Here is a 26,222-nt window from a genome sequence, read left to right as displayed (position 1 = left end):
TGTCCCATTCAGGGTGTAGTTCCTCCTCATACCCAGTGTTCCCAGGATTGATCCTGGATCCATCATGACCATCAAGACCTGAAAAACCTGCAATAGTATATACCTTAAAATGTAGGCCTTGTAAACTTATGGACTATAAATTTATGCTAGAATGTCTCTAGAAACTTGAAATTCTAGAAAGCTAGAAACTTTGTCCTATAGTTCAAAACAGCTCTTCAACCTTATAATACTAAGGTCACAACTTGTTTACAGATCAAATGTCTGCTCATACTCATACATGAAATGCAACATAGTATATTTGCCAATTTTATGTATTGTCCAACTCTGAAACTTTTAGTGTTCACAGTTGGGACATTTATGGCAAACAGTGGATAATGTCAACCAAAAATGGTCACCCAAAACACCCTACTGCTAACATTCGGATGTGACATTTTTATAGATAATCACATGCAGTAGGCAGAAATAACCATGTTGATCTTTGATCCTCTTTATACTCCAGTAAGAAGCTAAGTGCATCTCTTATGATTATGGCACCAGAAGTGTCCATGCATATCTCTTCTTCCTCTGGTTACTGGATCACACTGATTTCCGCCTCTTGCCAAACACATTGTTGATCAGTTTAGCCATGGACTTAGAGCCGCTGGGTCGGCGCCGGCGCTCTTTAGCTTTTCCGCTCACACTTGCGTTGCGCACCAACTTTGTGAACATGAGTGCCACCTCCTGGTAGCACTCGGCAGCGGAGAGCTCGTAGAACTGGCAGCGCCCATCTGTCGCCAACCTCTGACCTTCCTCCTTGCCCACCTCACGCATGTGGCACAGGTCTTGTTTATTTCCCACCAAGAACACCACCGACTCAGACTCCCTAGAGAGGTTGAGAAATTGTTTAGTGACGGAAGGTTACTCGTGTTACAAATAACGTCCAGAGTTTTGTCTGGATGTTAAAAGATAGATTAAGTGTTGGCATTACATTATATCAGAATTGTACATTGTTTACAACTTTTCATTTGGAATCCATGTACAAATAAGGTGGTCTATCTTCAAAGCTAAACTTAAAGAAAATGTTAGGTACATTAAGGCAGATTTAACCTGATTGCGGTGTTTATATTTCTGCTTTACTTTGCCCGTTTTGGATAATCCTTGGATTTCTTTCTGATGAGCAAACTAAACATTTCAGAATCCATGCCCATGATGAGGAATCAGCTGATTAATTACAAACACGAAAACTTATCAATATTTGACATTTCAGTCATAGCTTCACTGCCAGCGCTTACAATGAATCGCAGATCCACATTGCTATTTAAAAAGCCAAACAAGATGTGGGCTAAAAATGTAGGTGGCTTTAGCCATTGACAAAAATAAATGAGCAAGCTAAGCTGCCAGTCCTTGTGTTAACAAAGCGCCCACTCAGCCTCCTCCGGCAGCTATAGCGTCTCTGCTCCTCTCTATAATGAAACCCCGAGCTGCGTTCCTGGTCAGCTATCGACTGCCTACACATAAGAGGCATCAAGTGAATGGAGGAAAAAAAAATAGCTCCGTCCTCCAGGTCTACATTTGTTTTGGGACATTCGTACCTTTTGGCTGCTCCCAGGTTGAGCTCTCGGATCAGGTGCACGATAGCTGTAGCAGTGATGAAAGAGGAGCGGTCACTGATGTCGTACACCACCACAAAGCCATCAGCCCAGTGGATCTGCTCGTTCAGAGTGGACTTTCCGTCACAGGGCTGCAAAGACATAAACAGAACACATAGATTTAGAGTAATGCACTGCATATCTATTGCTGATCTATTGCTGTGGTGCAATCTTAATACCAAATAGCAGCTAAAAACGAGGGACTAAGTGACATTGTACACAAAAATTTGTATTTGTAAGTCTCCATGCTCATGGAAGTAGCACATAAAGGCAGTCAATTATGCAAGTATGATAGAGCTCAACATGTACCTATAAGTATAAGGTCATAACTTTTCTTTGCGTAAGTTTGATATCTCAGAGATGTGTTGGGGATTCTCACTTGTGTTTCATTTACATATCATCTTTGACACAAATGTTTAGAATGAGGCAAAAAAAGAGATTTTTTTTAAAGGAGTCAAACAAAGGGAAATGCCATCTATAACTACAATAATAGCTTCTCTTCAAACATACTTACAAATGCTAGCATAGAAAATGTTCTTAAACAAACATATCAAAAATACACTAGTTTACATACATCAGTATACTTGGGTATTGTGTTATTGTGAAAAAACTGAGACATCTGATTTCATTGCTGTCTAAGAGAAACTATAGAGATCTCGTTTTAGATTGTTTGCCTATTACAATTATTAAACTACTATACAAGCAAAGTGAACAATTTAAATGAATTTAGAATCGACAATCTATATCCTCAGTCAACTTTCTATAACTTATCCAAAATTGAGGTACTGCAAGTACACATGCCTTGGTCCCCACCTCCAGCCCATGCTGCAGCAAAGTACAAGCGTCTGGGAATAAAACTCAAATATACTTACACAAGCACTACTTTTCATTACTGCATTTTAACAGCATATCGTATTCACGGTCTCATTTTCCTTAATATGCATCTATTAACCTTTATGAGGGTGTGATATCTCATAGCTTGTGGACCCTATTTTATTGTAATCATTATTGCTGCTTTCACTGCTGTTGTAAACACGTACCTGGGAACATGGGTCGTAAAGTTCCAGATTCAGCTGCCTTCCATCAACGGACATGCGTTTTCTGTATATACACTCTGAAAGCAAGAACAAATTTTCACAGAGTCATGCAAATGCATTTTGGTGCGCTTAGCAATTTTCTGCATTTTATGATCACACTAAATAACTAAGTACGGGCACTTGGCAGAGCCCTTTGGTTTAGTCTGCAGTGTGAAAAAAAACCCCAAAACAAACAAACAAAAAAAGAACACTTTAAGTGCTTTTTACCCCAAAATATCAGATATACTCCAGTATGATGTATTCTCCCTGATGATATACTTTAGCATATAGAATACTGTATGTATACTATATACTGTAATGTTTGTCCAGCCATGTAGACATCCATGTCTAGTTCTGAACACCCCTACAACGGGCTATACCATTTTATTAAACATGCATTTGCTGTTACATGAAAAGAAATGAAGTAGCTAGCTAGCTTAATCCTGTTATTTAAATGGAACTGCAATACCTAAAGCACATGCCTGAGTTATTTTATGCAGATAGGATTGAGGAAATGTATCATGAACAGTATTTCATAGGAAAATTAAGTACACTCCAAGATGTGATATATTCTATGACATTATATACTTTAGTATGATATGCTAAGTATTGCTACTTAGCATATTACTACTATATACTCTCCTTATTATATACATGGGGCCAGTTGCTAGAGAGTATATTATTAAAGAGTATATAGAGTACAGGCTTGATTCACAACCCTGGTCCTGCACATTTTAGTGTTTTGTCCTTGGTCTAAAAAGTGTGATTAGTGATAAACTATTCAACTAATCACCAGCCTTTCCTGAGTTGAAAAAAAAATACTTCCTGAAGGAAAAAACTACTATTTCAGGACAGGTGTACTCCATGACCACAAGACCCTGTGGTGTAAGAGATGGTATATCATAGAGACATAGAGTGTGTTATGAAATATATTATATAATATACATACTGTATTTCATGGAGATATTTCACAGAGTATATCATATGGTGTATATAAGAACATAATATATTCTATACACTAGTGTGATATATTTTTCATGAAGTGATATACTCGTGGAACAACAGCAGTATATATAGAAAATCATGTAGAGCAGACTATATAAAATCACAGTATATTTATGATATACTACACGTTACACTTTATGTGACACACTCTATGTGCACGGTACAGCATAATGATATGCTCTGCATGTTAAACTATAATGTGACAAACTCTACAACCACATTATAGTATAATTATGATGTAATATGCATGTTACACTTTTACATTGTTACAGTATATTTATGATGTAACATGCATGTTACACTTTATTGTTACAGTATATTTATGATGTAACATGCATGTTACACTTTATTGTTACAGTATATTTATGATGTAGAATGCATGTTACACTTTATTGTTACAGTATATTCATGATGTAGCATGCATGTTACTTTATTGTTACAGTATATTTATGATATAACATGCATGTTACTTTATTGTTACAGTATATCCATGATGTAACATGCATGTTACTTTATTGTTACAGTATATTTATGATGTAACATGCATGTTACTTTATTGTTACAGTATATTTATGATGTAACATGCATGTTACTTTATTGTTACAGTATATTCATGATGTAATATGCATGTTACACTATTGTTACAGTATATTCATGATGTAACATGCATGTTACTTTATTGTTACAGTATATTTATGATGTAACATGCATGTTACTTTATTGTTACAGTATATTTATGATGTAACATGCATGTTACACTGTATTGTTACAGTATATTTATGATGTAACATGCATGTTACTTTAGTGTTACAGTATATTTATGATGTAACATGCATGTTACACTGTATTGTTACAGTATATTTATGATGTAGAATGCGTTACACTTTATTGTTACAGTATATTTATGATGTTAATATGCATGTTACACTTTAGTGTGATTCACTCTATTGCCACATTACGGTATAATGAGATAATCATTAGGCAAAATGGGTCAGTTTTACAAGTATGTTGTCGAGCATTAGAGAGGTGTAGCTGAAATCATGAGAATCAGCAGGTGTGTGAGAAGAATACAGTGGATGAAGTGAATGTACCTGATGATGAGGCGTACTCTCCGATAAATCTCCTGGTTAGGAATCGCACAATGAGCGCTGTCAGTGTAAAACAATGAGTGAATGGACAGAAAATCAAAACAAATCAAAAGAGAGCAAAAGTCAAGAAGACAAGCCTACCTGATTTCCCGACTCCTTCTCCTCCAAGAACAGCAACTTTAATATCGTTCATCGTCTGTTTATAATAACTTAAGTTTGGACAACAAAACTGCACCCTCAGGTCCGTCTTGAGTTCTCTTATGAACTATTCTGATGTAGATATGTATTGAGTGTTGTGAGAGAAAACACTTCAGCTATCATCCTGTGCTGCCGCTCTCACTCGTGCTTGTGTCTCAGCAGTAAACCTGACGCAGAGCTCCGTCGCTTTTCAGCTGTTTACCGTGCTGTTGCTCAGGGTTGCCAGATTGATGTTTTAAGCTCAGACACGGTTAGTTTATAGGCAACCCCGCCCAGTTTCACCAGAACCCACCCAATCATGGGTCTTACGATAAATGGCGCGCTAATCACCAATAATGAATGAAACCATCCGAAATAATAAGATAACTCCTGGACATGTGTTTCCACCCTAATGCGATAAAAGAGACAAGTTGGAAGCTGTAACACCAATCTGGCAACTCTTGTGACATCGGTTAAACTGTAAACATTGCTTGAGCAGATTTTCTTCTGTAACTGATGTCTAATTAGTGTGTGTATCTTTAACATTTTCCATTATATAAAAAAAGTAAACACTAATTAAACATCAAACTAATTAATGAAAATCAGTATATAATACAACACTGTCTATAGAAAAGCACAGTCAAGTCAGGGGCGTGTCCAAGTTATTAATTCAATTCAGTTCAACACAATTTTCGTCGAAGAGCGTTTTTAACAATAGAAAGCCACATGTAGGTTTAGATCACTAATGTGCAAACCAGATGTTCATCCATCAATTTTCCATACCGCTTATCCTACACAGGGTTGTGGTGGAGCCTGGAGCCTATCCCAGGGAACTCTGGGCACAAGGCAGGGACACCCCGGACAGGGTGCCAACCCATCGCAGGCCGCAATTACACACACCACAGACAATTTGGAAATGCTAATCAGCCTACAGCGCATGTCTTTGGACTGAGGGAGGAAACCAGAGTACCTGGAGGAATATCCCGAAGGATGGGGCGAACATGCAAACGGTTGGGATTCGAACGCCCAACCCTGGAGGTGCCCAAACCAGATGTGACAGCAGCAAAGAAAATCAACAACGGTTGTACTATTTCACACTGATTATTCAAAAGTGAGTAGCTGGGTATAGCCCAAGACCATAGAAGTGTTAATGATCTAGTCTCCGAGTTTACTGCAGAAGAGAGCTTAATTCATTGAGAACATCAGCATCTGTTGCATTAGCCTCTACTGTAATATATGCTCCTATTGATATTTAAACGAGGCGTGGTCTGTACAAAACATAGGCCTACTGTAATTGGTATCATTTGCAATAGAGTGTAGACAGTGTGTTTTTTTTTTTTTTTACATTGTTGTTGATGTTATTCAAGTACAAATGTTTATCCGGGGATGATATACTGTATGCCATAATATATTTCCTATAACATATGCATATAGATTTAATTTTGGATAAAACTACTACAAACAGATGGAGGGATGGGAGGGAGAGTCCTGTATGCCTTGCCTTCTCTAGTGCTTCTCCCTCAACTTTTATCAGCACAGTGCTCCCATTCGACCAGTGATGGTACTCTGTGTACTATATAAAAGAAAGAAACAAACACATCAACAGAATAGTGCTCGCCTTATTGGTAAATGGTCTGCACTTATATAGCAGTTCTACAAAGCACTTTACGCAGTGGGGTTGAGGTCAGGGCTCTGTGAGGATACTTGAGTTCTTCCACTTCAAACTTGGCAAACCATGTCTTCATGGTGCTCACTTTGTGCACAGGGGCTATGTCATGCTGGAACAGGTTTGGGCCTCTTGTTCCAGTGAAAGGAAATTGTAAAGCTACAGCATACAAAGACAGCTTATACATTTGTGTGCTTCCAACTTTGTGGCAAGAGTTTGGGGAAGGCTCATATACAGTATATGTGCGATGGTCTGATGTCCAAAACTTTTGTACGTATAGTGTAGTTTATTCAATTTGAATCAGTAATGGTTATCATTTTTGTCTATTCTTGTAAGGGGTGCCAATAGTTTTGGAATTGATAGTATATACAAACCAATAAGGATTTAACTGAACCACACTTGTGGTTAATTATTGCCAATTTGTTTACTGCAATTAAAAGGCTGTCCACTAGTTAGTATATGAGTTCAATTATATTCATGATTGGATTTAAACATATTCATACTATTGTGAATTAGATAAAGCTTAAATTGCATTTTAGGAGCAAAACAAGAAGATATCCAGATATATCCAAAAAAGGGTTTGCTTTGTCACATCTACAAAATATATATAGTGCAAATAGATATCCTCTTTTTTCTACATCGGCAAACATGCTAGAAGCAGGGCTTTATGAGACAGGCTCATATATCTTTATTAGCACACGGACATTTTCCCTCTCGTACACCTGGCTTGAAATCAATGTTTTGCTACATTCCCCATTTTGCCGGTTATTTTTTTTTCTTCAGGCGATTGTTCTTTGAGGCCATAACTAAGGTTGCCGAATCTTCTTCCCACTGCTGGTGTTCTGCCCTGGAGGCATTCATCATGGTGGATTATCTGACTTGCGTACACTGGGTTCCTTTTGGACCTGAATCTGAGAAACTGATTAATGAAGGAGCGAGATGTGGAAATCTTCTCGAAACTATCAGTTTGTACAATGTCTTCTGGAGTTCATCCATGCCATAAAACGTAGTATCATAAAAGTGCTAAAAAAATAATAAAGAGACCCATTGCTTATTATTAACATTGAAATTACTAAAGTCATTAAAAACTAAGCAAACAATTATATAATGAAATAAAGAAGATAACACAAGAGACTCGCAGCCTGGGTTTGGATTGTATATTGGATTGTGTCTTATCAGAGAGTCCCAGCAGAGATTATAAGGGTATTTATTAAGTTGTGATGATGAATCAAGAAAGGATATAAACTAGTGCAGGGGTTCCCAAACTTTTCCAGGGCAAGGCCCCCCAAATGTGATTAACATTTGACCGAGGCCCCCCTTTTGCAAGATGTCTTTAAAACACATTAAAAATACAGACTTCTGAATATATCCCCCCTTTTTTATATTAATAATTACATCTTATATAATCAAAGCCTAGGGATGTAACCAAAAATGAATACATTATTTGGGATGACAGATAATGTGGTCTAAACAGTGTGTTCGGATGTGCGTTATTTGTGTTTTTTTCCTTTCTTGAAAGCTTGCCAGGAATGTTCTCAATTGACAAAAAAAGGTCCCCAGGATGTCCCCTAAATGGCCTCTACGAACGTCCCCCGAAAGTCCATGTGTAGTGTCCCCTTGACCTCCTATGGACGTTCAAGGGAACGTTCACAGAATGTCCATTTCAGGACTTTTGCTGAAATGAACACATTCAGCAGAGTTATGATTTGATATCCTCTGACGTCCTCGGAACGTCTGCCAGTGAACGTTATAAACCAGACCAAATGCAGACCTAGGTGGACGTCCACAACGTCCGGGGACGTCCCCCTGGGTTCTCAGTTGCAAATGGTCAGATATGAAAATCATGTTCATTAACAGGTACCTAAACCTACAGTGGTCATTCATTCATTCATCCTTATTAAGTGTCTGGTCCGAAATATGATGGTATAAATTAGGCTATATTGAAATAGAACCAACTTAAAAAGTTAGAAAATATTGAACACAGGTACAAACAAATATAATAACTGTGAGAGTGGGCTTGGGGGCACAGTGACTTGCACAGTGCATTTAGTACATTTACCTCGCACCTCAAGGGTTGGGGGTTCGATTCCCGCCTCCGACTTGTGTGCGGAGTTTGCATGTTCTCCCTGTGCTTTAGGGGTTTCCTCTGGGTACTCCAGATTCCTCTCCCAGTCCAAAGACATGTGTTGTAGGCTGATTGGCATTTCCAAATCATCCATAGTGTGTGAGTGTGACTGCGATTGTGCCCTGTGATGGGTTGGCACCCTGTCCACGGTTTCCCCCGTGTTGTGCCGGGAGTTCCGTGGGATAGGCTCCAGGCTTCCTGCGACCCTGTGTATGATAGGCCATACAGAAAATGGATGAATGGATGTAGAGTGGGATTACAAAACTGTCTTACAATGAATTTGAATGAGTGATGTAGCTGAGGTTGAGGAACTCTCAGAGCCAGAATTAACAGACCATGTTGACAGTGCTGGCATTTACATATTTTCCGGGTGTTGCTGGTGACATAGGTCGGTTTAGGCCACACCCACTTTGGGTTTAAATCTAAATACAGATATGAATATTTGGAGTATTAAACAGGTACAGATACAGATAGTGACATTTTATTACATCCCTAACACAAACTAAATAATATTGTTTGTCACGAGTTCCCCTTTAAGCAACGCGCTGTGGAGCATGTGAGCGCGCGTGCACGAGCAGGTGCGCAAGCACATGCTTTTCCCTGGTGGACAATCGTGACATTTCGACACGTGCATTTGTTTATGTTTCTGTCATGTCTCCTCCCCGTTCTGTCGTTGGTTGTAGTTTCACGTGTGTCTGAATTGCCCTCAGCCGTCAGCCATTACAACGCTGATTATCTCCGCATATATACGACGCGCCTCCCAGCACAAAAATCCGGAATGTTGAATGAGTTAGATAGTCGATTAGTTTAGAGTCCTTACGATAGATAACCGCAGTCTCAGTCCATAGTTTCATGTTTCGATTCATAGTCTTAGTCTTAGTTCATAGTTCATAGTTCATGTCATATTTAATTTCGTTTGTTAAGTTCACGCTGGTTTCTCCGCTACCAGTCCCTCGCTGCTATTTATGTTTCATGTTTGCTATATCGACCCTGTATCCCGAGACCACGACTTTGATTCCTGCCTTGCCTCGTTTATGCCTGTTTGCCGATCGCCTGAACCTTGCATGTTACTGGATTACGTTTTTGGATGACGTTTTGGATTTGTCTGCTTGTCTCTCTTTAAATAAAACTGTTGTTCAACCTGCGCTTGCATCCTACCTTATCTCCGTTGCGTCACAAGACGTGACATTGTTGCATAATTTTTTGGCTTTTGTATTTTCTGGTTGTCGTCAAGCTACAAATGAGTTCATGCAATAAAAAAAGCAGGTCAGAATAATTCTGCTACATATGTGTATTCAATTCATGTGTATGGCTACAATTTAATTTTTCTTTTTTTCTTTTTTAGATGAAGCACCATTTATATGCAGGTTTTCTGGAGCCTGTGTTTGTCTTGGCTGCCACTTTAAAGCACACCCCTAAATGTAAAAAAGCTGTGAGAAAAAATGACAATTCAAAGCACCGGAGACTTCTCAGCCCCATAATATCTCCCCAACTAATCCACACAAATGGATAAGGATACAGTGAGACTAGAAGAGAGGACATGTGAAAAATAGGATCTCATTTGGCTCATCAGACTGACATATTACTTCATCTCTGGCCAAGATATTCTTCCTCTAAAATCCATATCCCATTTTGCACACAAAGCTCCTATCCATAATAATCTCCCAGAAACACTGTGAACCAGCCAATGATTGTTTTCCTTAATCAGTGTAAATGAAGCTGTCTGCCAGTTCCACTCCGGACTGATCAAGTCACCCATAAAAAATTTGGAGTACTATTAGAGAATATGAAATGCATGCAAGCCCAAACTCAGTGATTCATGTCAATAGATTAAAAGGCTTCCAAACATGTTTAGCTGTTCAGTTAAAAGCATAGCATAAAATGATAATGATTAATACAGTGTGTTAAAAATGAATATCCTGTTCAAAATGAACATTTGTAAGTACATAATTAGAGAGTTCACACCAGTGTTTAGACTGATGTCAAGCACCAAAACATCCTTTGTCCCTTCAGACTAGTACAGGGAATGTGCAAAGTAACAGGCTACTGCTCTATAAATGGCACTGAGCTTTCATTATCTCTAACATTGTCCAGTTGGCCATAATTCTGGCACTAAATGCACCCTTAAAAGTGGATGTTGTCAAGAGTGGCCACTGTCTCAATATTAAATATTTATGTCAAACCACCTTCCATTCATATTGTCCAATTTTATGTCCATAGCAGTGGTGGAAAATATTACCAGTCTATTTATACAAAGGTTACATCTATTTTTAATTCTCAATTTATAAGAACTCACCACCTACACGTATTCTGATAGCATGAAAATAAATGTTTTAAATATGATACTGACTCTATACAAATCTGACCATGATTAGATTGCTTTTACTAAATCAAAGTGCTGACTATTGCTATCCATCCATCCATCTATTTTCCATACTGTTTATCCTACACAGGATTGTGGGGGAGACTGGAGCCTATCCCAGGGAACTCGGAACACAAGACATGCAACATGTATTTTGTAATGAAATCCTGATTTGTTTAGTTGAAACTTTTCATTGACATGTAAGTCTATTTTACTCTTTGGTTGACGGTCTCCTATGTTAACTACAATACTGTTTGACTACCTGCTGATAGTGGTGCCAGTGGGAATTAGCTTTCACTTCTCGCATCTCTACCTAAAGAGAGTGATGCAGCAGAGCTTTAGTCCCGTAGTTTGTCCAGCTCTTTCACCTAGTCATCTGTACACTGTGCTCAAACAGATAAGGTTCCAGATCTTCAACTTTCATGCTCATACCAACATCAAGCGCGTCCTCTTATAGATTTGTAACTAGTCAAGCCAAGTCTCTGTCATAACTCTGTGTTGTCTAGCTGTGTTGCATTCGGGAACTTTGAGTCCAACGTTTGCTGTCTCCACAACTTCTACATTGGATTTCTCATTAATAAGATATTGTACATTGCTGGAAAATGATGAGTAGAAAAGAAGCACTTTGTTTTTGATTTGAGGATATACCAACGAAATCGGACCGTTATCACCAATATTTGAGATTCTTTAAATTTGTTGTCCTATTAAAAACACCATGCTAATTCCTCTAGCAATGTCCTCCTGTGACATCAGCATGACAGACAATCAAGGACTTTTCACGGGAATAATGAAAATGCTATCACTAAACACATCACAAATAGTTTAATATAAATACTTCAAATATAAATGTTTTTCATGGCCGACTTTTCCTTTCATCATCCAACAGGAATCCTTGTTTCTAATAGAGTATGCTTAGACTGGATTCTGCCTCATGTGTAAATCATTATGCATGAAACTCACTGCCGAATTAATAAATGTAGAGAAGTTTTGTTGGCTATAATGAGGTCAGCTTATACACTCGTCAGTACAAAGTACTGTGTAACACGAAGACGTTGGGCAAAAAGATGAAAGCACAGTGATGCTTTTTTACATACAAATGCACCCATGCACCCTTTTGAACCGAGTGCCACTCAAACATGAAAATTCATTTGGCTTCAAGGTTATGGCTCTATTTTTGTCTCCTTTTGATCATTGATGTTTAGAAAAAGAACAAAAACTAATCTGCACACAAAGAAAAGATGATGTACAATATGGCACAGTACTGTGCCTGGATTGCTGTTAATCAGAATGCAATGTGCATTTACACTACATTTTAATACAAACGCCGTTTCTGTAGTTACCTTTATGTTGTTAACTTTTCATTTTACTTCTTGTCTTCAATGGTAAATAGTGTTACAAAAGCAAAGCAAACCATCCAATCAGAATACCAAAAACACCCAAAACTGCTTATTCTCTCACTGGGTGGGAAACAACATTTTGACTACAACCTGTGTTTGTAGAAATGAATGGGAAAAAACAATCCCTCCAGACCGATGCACGAGAACTAGTAAACATGGATTATGCCCAGGGCATAATTACGTGGCAAAGGCAACCACAAGATATCATTCAACGTTCCCAAAATGGCACGCTACGGTACGTTTGCGTGACGTCTAAGCTTTACTAAATATACTGCATCACACAAAACAGACACCACTCAAACCAGAAGAAAAAAAACTACATGATAAAAGAAAATGATACATGCACAGTGTAAGCACCCAAGGTAAAACTCGACCATGTTACAACCTAAAGCTTCTACATTATGTATGAATGAGTGTAGGAGTATTTTATAGCTCAAAGGATTCTGCTGGCCGTGAGTGTTCGTGCTAGAGGGGAAACATACCAGACAGAATAAGCAGAGATATCTTTAACTCATTACATCTGTAATCACTGAGCTTCATCTACTCAGCCAAAACATGACATCAAGGATGTAGGCTTTACCCATTCATACTGTTTATTAGCACAGAGCAGAGGAAGGCGCATGGCATTTTATTTACAGACATCAACCCAAACAAAACCTGATATCAGTTTAATTTAATTGTATGTATAGCACATTGAACGACAGACATTATCACAAAGCAGCTTTGCAGAAATCCAGATGTGGATTTAGATCCCTTATGAGAAAGACTGAGCTGAAAGTGGCAAGGAAAAACTCCCCGTCATATCCATTGCATAGCATTGGGGCTTGAAAAGCAGGTGTGAAGGCAAAAACAAACTAAGACCATGATTTATTAAGTAAAAAGTAATAATTTGCTCGTTCATGACATCATATAAATTACACATGTAGTCAGGGGGGATAATGTGGGTGAATTACAAATAATAATAGTGTAAATTTAATCAACATGCAAACAAAATTCAGAAAACAGTATGTAAATCAGGCTTTTTGTGAGCGTTATTGTTCTCAATAGCTGTAGCAAGGTCAGATTTTAAAAAGTGCTTCTGGAAACTGAGACTACGGAATTAATGGTATTAGTTAAAGAGACAAAAGTATGTAGTATACAGTATATTACTCAAAGAAATGCAACATGAGATTAAACTGAGATTAAACATGAGAGAGAAAAAGAATAAGTAGCATATATTACAGTATACTGGCATAAAAAAAAAAAGTAGGGTCTCTAATGTGTATAAAATAATCTGCACATTTTTTCTTCAGACTAGTGCTGCTGCTTGAAAGAAAAATAAATACCAATTCATGATAACAGGAATGTTTCTTGTATAATGAATAGAGCTTCTTTGAATTATAGCTTTATGCCTTTGTCTGACTCATTTTAAAGTTGGTTGTATGTACAACATATATGTGCACAATTACATAATTATAATTATACAATATAATAAAAAAGTTCAAATGAAACGTGTGTTCAGTTGATAAAATATATGTAAAGAAAACCTTTCCTCAGCCCTCAGGAGCCATAAATTCCACAAATTTAATACCTGCGCATCAGTCATATTAATTTGCTCAAACAGTTTTAGGCTGGGGAATGTCACTGCAGGATAATCTATTTGCACCGACACCACCCTGTATTTTATACCTTTTTGGTGGAAATGACCCAAATTCAGTAAGCATATAAAAGATACAATCCTACATACTGTAGACGTCAACAGTAAATCAGTTTGCATGTAGTTTTTTAAGTGTTAGCATGCAGAGTGCCCGGCTAGCTCAGTCGAGAGAGCTTGACTCTTACCAAACCCAGCCAATGGGATTGCACAAGCTAGTGCAAGCCCAAGCTTGCATTGCACTCTCAAGCCCAAGGCCGGATAAAATGGGAGGGTTGCGTCAGGAAGGGCATCCAGCGTAAAACCTGTGCCAATTCAAATACGCGGATCATAAGTCGGATTTCCATAATGGAGATGGATGATATGCTGTGGTGACCCCTAACGGGAGCAGAAAGAAGAGGTGTTAGGATGCAGAATTGTTGTAAATTCAGGCCTCAGATTGTGTACACTGGGAAAAAGGATTCAGTGGTTCAGTAATTATTACTGACAAAACCAAATCTGTGATTTTTACACTGAAAAGAAAATAGAAATACTTGCTTTAAGTTCTGCACTAAATTAATGAATACAAATTTGCAGCTAAAACCCCAAAGTGTATATTTAACTTTCTTTATTGGGTTTAATTTTTTTATTTTAAATTTAAGGTTGATGTAAGTGCATTTTCACATTAGATTGCTACTACTGGTTGGAAACAATTAAGGTGTTAGTGGTATTAATTAAGTTATTAAAATAGCTTTTAGAAGATGCAGAAGAGGTGAAAATGAAAAATCAGAAATTTAAATGTGGATACAGGTGAAAATCTCTCAGCAAACATTTCAAAAATAGGAACCATGTGGAGCTGGTGCAGCCGTCTGTGGCGTTGGCTCACCTACTCATATGTGGCTGAAACCCAAAGTCTATGTGTTTGTATGTTTTGCTTTTTTTATTGCACTAAATTTAATACTATTTTGAAAGTGTTAACAAAACTGAAAAAAAAAAGAAAGAAAGAATGTTTACTTGAACCGATTGCACACTACATTGGGGGCGTCATTGCATTTTAAACTGATTTAACTTTCAGTCTTATAGATGGGTTATCTTCAATATTGTCTTGTGTTGGCTTTAAGGCCTAAGGCTATTGCAGTATGAAATGTTTTGAAAGATCAATTATTCCAATAAAGTTTTCTTTGTTCACTCTCTGTGTTTCTCAGGCAGGTGTATGGCTTAACCAATCAGTTAAGTAAATATTTTGGGTTGTGCCAGTTCAGTGTTTATTAAGGCTGATGAAAGTGCACTTACCCACAGGAGTACTGTTTTTGGTTAGAACCGTTTAAGAGAGGGGGGTCCCCTTCAATCTTATCCACAAAGAGCGGGTGTAGCTGCAGGCTTTTATACCAGCCAAATGGAAGGCACACTCGCTAGTTGATTGGAGACCAAGATGAACTGATCAAAACAAGGGCCTTGTGGAGAAGATTTCAGCTGCATCCAAATTCTCTTAAATACTTATACTATGCACTAAAAGTATGTACTCTTTCTGTGAAACAAAAGTACATACTTTTGAGTGTGTAGCAAAAGAGTATGCAAGTACTGGGACATTTTAACATGTAATGGAAGAGAAGGTTGTTGCCTAGTTACACACACAGTCATTGTAAACAAACTCCTCGTTGCATTTCAGCTTTTCTTCATTTATAATTAATTATAAAATTTATGCTATATAATTCATATAATTAATATAAAAACTTTAAACTTACACTTAAATACTGAAGACGCATCAACAACGTTACTCTCATCCACTATGTTTGCAGGTTGAATTCGGTGACGCACACCATCACAAAACTCTTTCTTCCTCATGCAAGGAGTATTGATCTGAAAAAGTGTCCGTGGATCCAAAATCTACCAAAAATAGTAGACCATCTGGGTACCTTTTGGTTTCTCATTTCAACATTCTACAATTTGGGACACACTGATTCTAATCTCAGATAATATTTAGGACGGATGGTAGGCGAATTGCGACGCAGCATTAAAGTGTTAGTGGCCATTAAGTAGTAATGATAACTTTTAGATTATTATTAGTATTTTTTTTTTTTTTTACAGTGTTGAGACTTATGTAGTTTATTTGAGCTTTCTAGCATGAAGTAGATAAGCAAAAATTTTTCTAAAAGTAAACAAAAAAATTGATTCACCCAGGTTGGAGTAAATTTTAAAACCAGAAATATTTACTTACATTTTTATGAGAATAATCCTTGGTGCCATGTAAACCTGTAGCGCCACTTTTATCATATTTGCTACATGAGTTTCTGAGACCTCTACGTTGTCAACATGATCAATACTTTCCTGAAAAACCTGTTGTATGCAATCTGACACATGACACAATCTGCCTTCTGGTGGATTATCTGTGCACTACAGGCAGTAGCAGGCCTTTGAACGCCATATCCAAAATGTCTGCTTTCATGTAACGACTCAAGATTTTGGCAGGGAAATCTTTGCTAATTTTGAAAAAAAAGTTACAGCAAGAATAACATTTATATTGTTAGTAATATTTCAATATGAATATTTACTCTATTGAAGCAACTTATAATTACTTAACATTGCATACCTTATTTTATAGTAAAATCGTGTTGAGAATGGTATGTAATACAGCAGGTATATAAGGTAATAAATCCCTCAATCGTCATTGTATTGCAATCCATGGTGCAATCGGTCTTACGCCTACCACAATGCCAAATACACAGTTTTCATTACTTAATTAACCCTTAAACTCATACCCCAATGAACCCAAGTACACAAGTCATTCTACCAAAGAATGGTTAAAGAAGAATAAATGTAATGTTTTGGAATGGCCAAATGAAAGTCCTGACCTTAATCCAATAGAAATGCTGTGGAAGACCTGAAGTAAGCAGTTCATGTGAGGAAACCCACCAACATCCCAGAGTTGAAGATAGTCTGTACTGAGAAACGGGCTAAAATTCCTCCAAGCTGATGTACAGGACTGATCAACAGTTACCGGAAATGTTTAGTTGCAGTTATTGCTGCACAAGGGGGTCACACCGGATACTGAAAACAAAGGTTCACATACTTTTGCCACTTACGGATATGTAATATTAGATAATTTTCCTCAATAAATAAATGACCAAGTATAATATTTTGTCTCTTTTTTAATTGTATTCTCTTTATCTACTTCTAAGACTTGTGTGAAAATCTGAAGATGTTTTAGCTCTTATTTATGCAAAAATATAGAAAATTCTAAAGGGTTCACAAACTTTCAAGCACCACTGTATGTAACCTGCTCTCAGATAATCACTTGCATGTTGCAATGGCTCACTTGATAATAATTGTCTTTTTCTCACTGATTTTCACTAAAAGAATTCCTTGGCTATAATAATCTGTATGTTATATTGACCAATTCAGAGAAGAAATTCATTAGTTTTTTTTTGTGTATTTTTAGATGGCAAAGGCGTATAGTGTTCAAAATGAAATAAAAAGGTTATAAAAAGATTCCGTTTTTTTTCCTTTTAAAACTGATATGTTCCAAATGAAATGAACAATATTCGTGTTTCTAAAATAAACATTGTTGTGAGCAATAAATTGCCATAAATGCCCGATAAATCAAATATGATTAAAAAAAGATATAAGTAAATGATATTTAAAAAAACATCATTTTTGTATTTTGGCAAAAGGTCCAATAAAGACTTTTAAAAAATTAGATTTTTCTGGCTATTATTTGATGTGTCAGCCTTCACAGGGTTAAAAAGACTTTCCGTGTGAAAACTGTTACCCTGCTTGTCCATGCTCAAGTGCATCTTTTCAGTGTATACCTTAGATTTGTCCCACACAGTCCTGACAATGTCTCTGTGGAAGAACCAGTGATATAAAGGGAGAAGGCCTTCTTTTATTAAAGGAAATATTTCTTGCTTAGTGCTGATTCACAGGACTGGCTTTTGTAACACACTCTTTCTTTCATGTGACTCCATCTTGGAGGTCACTGTAAGAATATGGAGATAAAGAGGTTGTTATTGTTTCCTGGTGCTGAACATTGGAGCTTACGGAGTTGGAATCCATGCTTTCATAAGATATCTCTCACCCCCCCCCCCCCCCAAATAATATACAAAAACAAGGCTGGCTGCCAGAGGGAACTGTTTTAAATCTCCATTCATCATACATGTCTCCAAACACTCCAAACTCCCCCCAAGCCAGAAGCTAGCATCGTCCTCCCTATCTTGAAGCTGCAATTGTGTGTGTGTGTATGTGTGTGTATATATTATTTATATATATATGTATGTGTGTATATATATATATATATATATATATATATATATATATATATATACACATACATATATATATATATATATATATATATATATATATATATATATATATATACACACACACACACACACACACACACTGTTATTTTAAGAAATCTAGAAACAAAAAGGAATGAAAACTCCATATAAAGATATATTGCTAAATGCAGACAGAACCAGAAGGAAAGAGGTCATTAGTGTCGGACAGTGAAATCAGATCCCCATTGCGCAACCTGTTTCTAAATACAACTAGCAAATAAGTGAACAGAGGATGTCTGCTATGGAATTCTCAAAATTAATTTCCCAGCACGTCCCATAAGGTATACAAAAATAGAGAAACAAGGTGTATGGTGGAATGACAGTAGTGAGAGCATGGGTTCAACTGCCATTTTAATAAGCAGGATGGTCAGTGCTGACACTTTTGATTGCTTTATTCTGTCAATATCAGATTCAACCACTCTGGACCTGTCAAATGCCTATATTTTGGACACACCCCACCCATTGAGATTAGTAAATAGATAAATGACTAAATGTCCTGGAATTAATAAAATAGTAAACATGAGAAGTTTAAAGAATAAAAAGGAACAGTAAATAATAATGTTGAGCTCTGGTTAGTGTATTTTTGGTGTATTTTTTTTGCATGTTCTCCCCATGTCTGTATGGGTTTCCTCCCATCTTCCAAAGCATGCTAGTAGGTGGATGGGCTAGGCTAAACTGCCTCTAGGTGTATATGGGTATGGACTGGCATCCCAGCCAGGGTGTATTACCACTTCGCCTATTTTGTTCCCAGGATAGGATCTGGACCCTGACCAGAATAAAGCAGTTAATGAAAGTGAGTGATTAAGTGATTTTTTGGGAATTCAATGGTCTGCTTGGTAACTGCCAAGTAATTAGTTTACTATTAAGTCCAAGGAGCTCATGAACTGGTAGGTAACTGAAGTAAAAGTATAAAATGTAAGTCAAATAAAAACACACTACAACCAACTTTCTTGTAGAATTTTATGGCTATTTAAAAAAGGACAAGAAACATTAAAACATAGTTAAATTGAGAATATAAGGTCATGTTCCCTTCCCAGCTGTGTGATTCTTCATTAGCTGCAAACCCGTCAGTGCATTTCTTTGAATTTGAAAAAGATACTGCAAGAAAAGTGCACTATATATATATATATATATATATATATATATATATATATATATATATATATATATATATATATATATATATATATATATTTTAAATCACTATTGTTGATTATTGAAAATGAGGTCACCTAATGCCCAGAGACATCAACAGACTCAGAGGGCAGGCGAGTGAAGCGTCGCACCGTCACACTGTCACGGATGTGAGCCTCAGTCCTGACTCCACTGTTTGATCTGGCTCATGGCTGGAAGCAGCAGGAGGTTGGAGCATTGGTTTTTCACTGACCTACGTCACCACAAGCTCCACATGAAGGTCAGCAAGTAGGACACTCTACAGGGGGTGGGTGGGTGGGGGTGCATTAGATGAATACTGAAGAATGATTCATCGCTTCCGAACTGTGACCTTTATCCAGTGCTGCTGTCAGTTTGAAAAAATGTACGTGTTAGCAGTAAAATGCTGCATAGTGTAGCATTGTATTTTCACAATTATGGACATTGCGTGAACAGTGCCAATATTTCTAGAGTTGACTGTATGGTGTGTATGCATAAAGAGCAAACACTCAGGATGTTCTTAATAGTGTCAGAATCACTACACAAACCTCTGTAACAAACACAATGCTCCTGCATGTGACAACAGGGAAAGTGTTTTCCGTTAAAAAGCCTATCGCTATGTCCTCGAACGAGAGGAAAGTTATCATGATTTGGATCATATCCATGTTGGTGGAAGACAAATGTAGGCGCCAGAGGGACCACTGATGTTTATTATCCCTGACTGGATCTTATTAAATAGAAAATATTCAGAGTTTCCAATGTGAAGTAGTGAAAAAACACTTCCAAGGAAGCAGGAAGATTTCGTGCATGATAAGGATCTGATGCTTTCCATTAGTAGTTACGAAACATGAAACAGGTCAGAGTGGCTATGGCTCAGAAGGTAAAACATGTCAACTGAGGGTTTTAATAGCTCATAAGCTAGATAAATAACTCAAAGTTGCTCAAGAATGCTGTAACTTGTAAATATCATTTCTATAACATTCTGTGGTACATTGAGACTATAATAGAGTATGAATTAAGAGAGAAAAGTGAAAAGTGAAAAGTGGCCCTTAATGTATCGTGTTGCTTTCTTGAGCATCAGTGAATGTTTGCACATTTTGTAATAGTCATGTACGAGTCCCTCAGTTGTCCTCAGTGTGAAAAGATGGATCTCAACATCATACAGTCGCTGTTGGAAAGGGGTCAAATATGCAGAAGATGCTGGAAAAGTAAAGAATGTGCAGGACCTGGAGGATTTTTCTGAAGAACAGTGGGCAGTTTAACTTCTCAGGACAAACAAGGGACTCATGAACAACTATCACAGAACATAAACACAGTCATGGATCATCCAGGTAACAACACGCGGGATTAATAATCAAGCGTATGTAAACTTTTGAACTGGTTCATTTGTGTAAATTCAGTTATTATTGTGTCTTGTGGACTATATGAACACATCTGTTATGTGAAATAGCTTATTCATGGCAGAACAAAATAAAAAGCAAAATGCAATTTTAATGAATTATTAATAAAAATGAATTATAAAAAATTATTAATTGTTTGCAGATTCTGCAAGGGGTATGTAAATTTATGAGCACAACTCCACAACTTTGCTTGTATTTTCTCATTTGTAAGTTGCTTTGGATAAAAGCGTGTGCTAAATGAATAAATGTAAACGTAACTGTAGCTGTTGTTCAGAAATTCTTGAGGCACCAAACGAGTTCAGATTTAAAAAACAAAACAAAACAAAAACATGAATAGAATTTTTTTGTGCACAAGTCTAGTAAATTTGGAATTTATTTCTAAAATATTATTTCTAGACCAGGAAATGTTTGGAAATTCAGGATTTATTTATTTATTATTTTTTTTTTTTTAAGATTATGGGTATTCTGGAGGCAGTATAATGGTGCAAGTGTACAATTGTTTTACTGTATATTTGTGCTTTCTAAAAACTGCTGCTGGAATCATAATGACAGTTTTGTTTTCATCCCAAGTCTCATACACAATATACTCATACTGAACATCCTTTCAACACACTTGGTAGTGTTTGCCTTTTTAGCATGCAGTTAGAGAGGAAGAGTAATGATTACTACATTCGCTAACCGGTGTCACCCAGAAGAGTCTGGTTTCTTCCTCGTGTTATAGCAGGGCGTTTTTCCTTGCAACTTTTGTCTCTTGCCCATGTCTGTGAAGCTGCTTTGGGACCATATGTATTGTTGAAAGTACTATACAAATAAAATGTAAATGAATTGAAATGGAACCATTCAAGTGTGTAAGATCATGGGGCTCTTGCAGCTAGGCAACTAAAAAATATAGATGTCAAGCATTGAAGCTAGCTAATAACTGTGGAGATTTAGTTAGCTCTCATGTAGGCATTAAGTGATTAATACAAACAATATTAATGCAGAATAAGAGGAAGAAAGACAAAACCATCAGGAATATCATCATTTTCCTAATGTGGGTGGGTAAATTATGAAGACTCTGTATGACTAAAATGATGCTGTAATGAATGTAGAATCAACCAGAAAAATTTTGCAAACATACAAAAAACTTTTCAAATGTAGTGAATATTAGTCTATACATGTTGTAAACACAATAAAGACATGACCATTGTTTAAATCTATTATCAGACCCAAGACAAATCTGTTCTGAATCTGTGGTGTTTAGACTTTCCCTTATTGTCAGCACTAGCCCTAAAGCCCTTTTATATTTTCCCTTTTCCTGAGACAGCCTGAAAATCTGTACAGTGAATCTAGAAAAAGTTTGAACTTTGGTTATGATGAAAGTGCAAGAACCTAAAAGGAGTTATGACACTTTTTATACGACTTTCAAATTGTACACCAGTGTTGAAATTTAGAGGAACACTGGTACAGCCTTGAATATCAAGATCAAAATAAAATGCTCAGAAAGTGGCTTGGTCACATGAGGCCTACATGCTATGGCATCAAAATTCTACAGTTTATTTATTTATTATTATTTATTTTTAGAAAGACCATGATGATGACTAATGCATGACACCATATAACATTTTACTACTACTGATGCAATTATGTATAATATAAGGTGGGAGCCAGAAAATGAAGAGAATGCATTCTTAATTTCAATACTCCTAATATAGCGACATTTTTGTGGCATAATTTGCTTGTTACTTTGGGAATAAACTGCCATTTAGATATGAATAAAACTAAAATGATATGCAATTCATGGCATGAAACGTAACTGATTTTTCCACCAAACGCCTGTCATAATATATCTAGTTTACACATATTGCATTTAAACAATCAAAAACTCCAGGCAAACTTTGTTCCTTGTTTTACAGAGGCAAGATCTGAAAAGTGTTTTGTTGAATTTTTTCCAATTTCAAATGCATAATTCATGATAGCTTAACAACATACCGCACATGACGTATAAACTGATGTGTAGTCCTGATTCATTGGGAGTTACTCTTAAAAATGAATAGCAATGTTCTCCATTTGACTCAAAAACATCCATTTATTTCCATGTCGTCATCATTCTCCATTGAGGGGAAGGGATGAGTCTTTATGAGAATAGTGCATGCAGGTCAAACATTGTTCATGACCCAAGGCAAGTTTGGTTTCCAACATGAGCTTCTTTTATTTGGTGCTGGAGCTTACAAGGATATGGTGCTCAACATTTCTAGCACCACTACTACAAACTTCAGACACTATGCACATTTCTTTATGGCTGATGGGTTGGTTATATTTGAGATAATAGGATATTGTGTAAATGTAATTTAATCCTGCTGTCCTCAATAATCTAAGTCACAAATCAATGCAAGTTTATTTGGAATCATCTACTTATATTTGCACGTTACTCTTTAATCTCTTTTCAGTACAAATATAAATCAGCACACTGTACACATAAGAACATGGAGATTACGTGAATATTAATGATCTGTCTTTTCTCCATAATCACCTTCACTGAACTGTTACCCTTATGCAACCTATATAGTTTAGACTTGTCCATTCACAACCACACACAGAGATATCAGACATCCACCCCCCCCCCCATTATACAAGACAACCCATCAATTTGAGACAAAATGTGATTTACTACTGCAGAGTAGCACAAACATATGTTACCTAGAAAATCCCTTCTGTAGAAAATTCCTTTCTCTCTCCTGCCTTTTTATTGTACTGTGGTTATAAAAATGAAATTTATACCACAGCGCTGTTGAATTCCCCAATCTGATTCATTTTCTATAACAGCAGCTCTGAGAGTACCGAGCTGTCATTCAAACTACAGGTTTATATCAATGCGCTCGTTAGTGTTATAATACATTACCGTTTCTATAGCAACCGCTCATTCACAGCAACTTGTATTGCAGATGCTCTACATGATCTAAGCTTAATAATATACAGATTAAAAGCATGTTGTTAGACAAAAAGAAAACAGAATTGTGGTATATTTGAGCAGGTTTACCCAATATCAAATAAATCTGACCAACTGATAATTCAGATCAAGACTAGAAACCTGGACTCAAATTTGTGTTTACATGCGACAGATGTGAGCTAATTTACTTTACAGCAGTGAACTAGCCGCCTGGCTATGTGCTTATGTTGCCTAGATATCACAGTTGTACAGTATGAGAAAACATCTTCGGTGAACTTCAGTTTAATTTTGCTTGTATCTTTCTCATTTGTAAGTCGCTTTGGATAAAAGCGTCTGCTAAGTGAATAAATGTAAATGTAATTTTATTTATATTGTCAACAATCACACCACAGTCTTTCAACACTACACATGATGGAACTGAAAGGCCATCTAGAGTTACTGCATAATTAGAAAGCTTACTTAATCTAGTCAAAGTACTTCTGTATTGTTTGAATCAAGTATGAGGAAGTTACTCAGGATCCAGTGTCTAAAGTCCTTTCCACATTCATTATTAAGCTTGTGTCTGTGATCTGGCTTTGCTGAAACACAGAGCTGTGGAATCAGTGAACGCTAAACCCCTTTTTTATGAATAACTGTATGCAGAGGTGGCATACTGTATATAGAGAAAAAAAGTATATGCTCTAGGATAAAGCCTTGTAGCTCTGAACTTATAAACCAGAGAAATGTTAGTCAAACTAACATGTGAACAAACACACACACAAATAAAGCAAGCAACTCGGGTTATAAATTAGAGACATGTACGGAACTACCTGTACACCATAAGAGGTAAAGCGCAAACCAAACATGGTGACCTCTGTCATTTATGAATGATTAATAAACTCCAAATGAAAGAGAAAATCAATGCCCCAAGCCAGTCATTTTAGGTTAACCAGGTTATACAGCAAAACATTGGCTGAACCAATTCACACAAACCAGCCCATGTTGTAAACACTGCGATACAGACTCTGTGGTCATATATTAACACCAGACAGAAACACAGGCGTTACTCTTCCAATAAAGCAGCACTGCCACTCTGTGGCTAACTCTAGCACCACAAAGCAATATTATGCAAAGTCATAGCTGGAGGCTTTTTCCATAATGCGGAATCAAAATGCCTTTTCAAAAACATTAAGCCACAAATGCACCGACGCAGATGCCCTCAAGCTGATAGTTCCTGATAACGGCAAAAGGAAGCTGACTTTTTTCCTGTTGGCTTTATGTTTGTTTCTGTAAACAGAAACAAAACAGTTCAAGGATGTAATACAAATTGTACGCATGTTTGATGAGGTTTGATAAGGATAAAACAAAGTAGATACTCTGAATAAAATGACAAGCAATGCTGAAAGTATGAACATAACGAGCTTTATTGATCAGATATACATCACAGTGAAATTCTTTTTTTCTTTGCATATTCCAGCATGTTAGGAGGTTGGGGTCAGCCATGATGCGGCACCCCTGGAGCAGATAGGGTTAAGGGCCTTGCTCAAGGTTGAACCCCCGACCTTCCGATCAATAACCCAGAGCCTGGCAGTGCTGGGGCTTGAACCCCGACCTTCCGATCAGTAACCCAGAGCCTGTCAGTGCTGGGGCTTGAACCCCGACCTTCCGATCAATAACCCAGAGCTTGGCAGTGCTAGGGTTTGAACCCCAACCTTCCGATCAGTAACACAGAGCTTGGCATGCTGGGGTTTGAACCCCGACCTTCCGATCAGTAACACAGAGCTTGGCATGCTGGGGTTTGAACCCTGACCTTCCGATCAGTATCCTAGAGCCTGGCAGTGCTGGGGCTTGAACCCCGACCTTCCAATCAGTAACCCAGAGGCTGGCAGTGCTGGGGCTTGAACCCTGACCTTCTGATCAGTAACCCATGCCTGGCATGCTGGGGTTTGAACCCCGACCTTCCGATCAGTAACCCGGAGCCTTAACAGTCAAGCCACCATTGCCCCGTTCTCAGTAGATCCACTTTCATTTGAGTTAAATATAATGTCTTGAAGGCGGGGCAAAGTAGCTTAGTGGTTAGCAGGTTTGCCTCACACCTCCAGGGTTGGGGGTTCAATTCCCACTTCTGCCCTGCGTAAGTCCAAAGACCTGCGTTATAGGCTGACTGGAATTTTCACACTATCTGTAGTGTGGGTATGAGACTGTGCCCTGTGATGGATTAGCACCCTGTCCAGGGTGTCCCCGACCTTGTTCCCAGAGTCCCCTGGGATAGACTCCCTGCTACCC

At 37.4% G+C, this 26,222-nt stretch overlaps 1 protein-coding gene across 1 annotated transcript; it reads right to left on the bottom strand.

Moving 5' to 3' along the window:
* Window positions 1-293: 293 nt before the first annotated feature.
* Window positions 294-5,234, bottom strand: rergla (RERG/RAS-like a). The gene is made up of 5 exons (XM_053650765.1): window positions 4,939-5,234; window positions 4,801-4,857; window positions 2,669-2,742; window positions 1,572-1,720; window positions 294-862 (listed from the first exon to the last, which is right to left on the bottom strand). The coding sequence occupies exons 1-5, from the start codon at window positions 4,988-4,990 to the stop codon at window positions 577-579; spliced, it is 618 nt and encodes a 205-aa protein (XP_053506740.1). The 5' UTR covers window positions 4,991-5,234; the 3' UTR covers window positions 294-576.
* Between the last annotated feature and the right edge of the window lie 20,988 nt (window positions 5,235-26,222).

Source organism: Ictalurus furcatus, chromosome 19, assembly GCF_023375685.1.
Source record: "Ictalurus furcatus strain D&B chromosome 19, Billie_1.0, whole genome shotgun sequence".
NCBI lineage: Eukaryota > Metazoa > Chordata > Actinopteri > Siluriformes > Ictaluridae > Ictalurus > Ictalurus furcatus.
The sequence above is the reverse complement of the archived record's forward strand: the minus strand, read 5'-3'. Positions and strand labels throughout refer to the sequence as shown.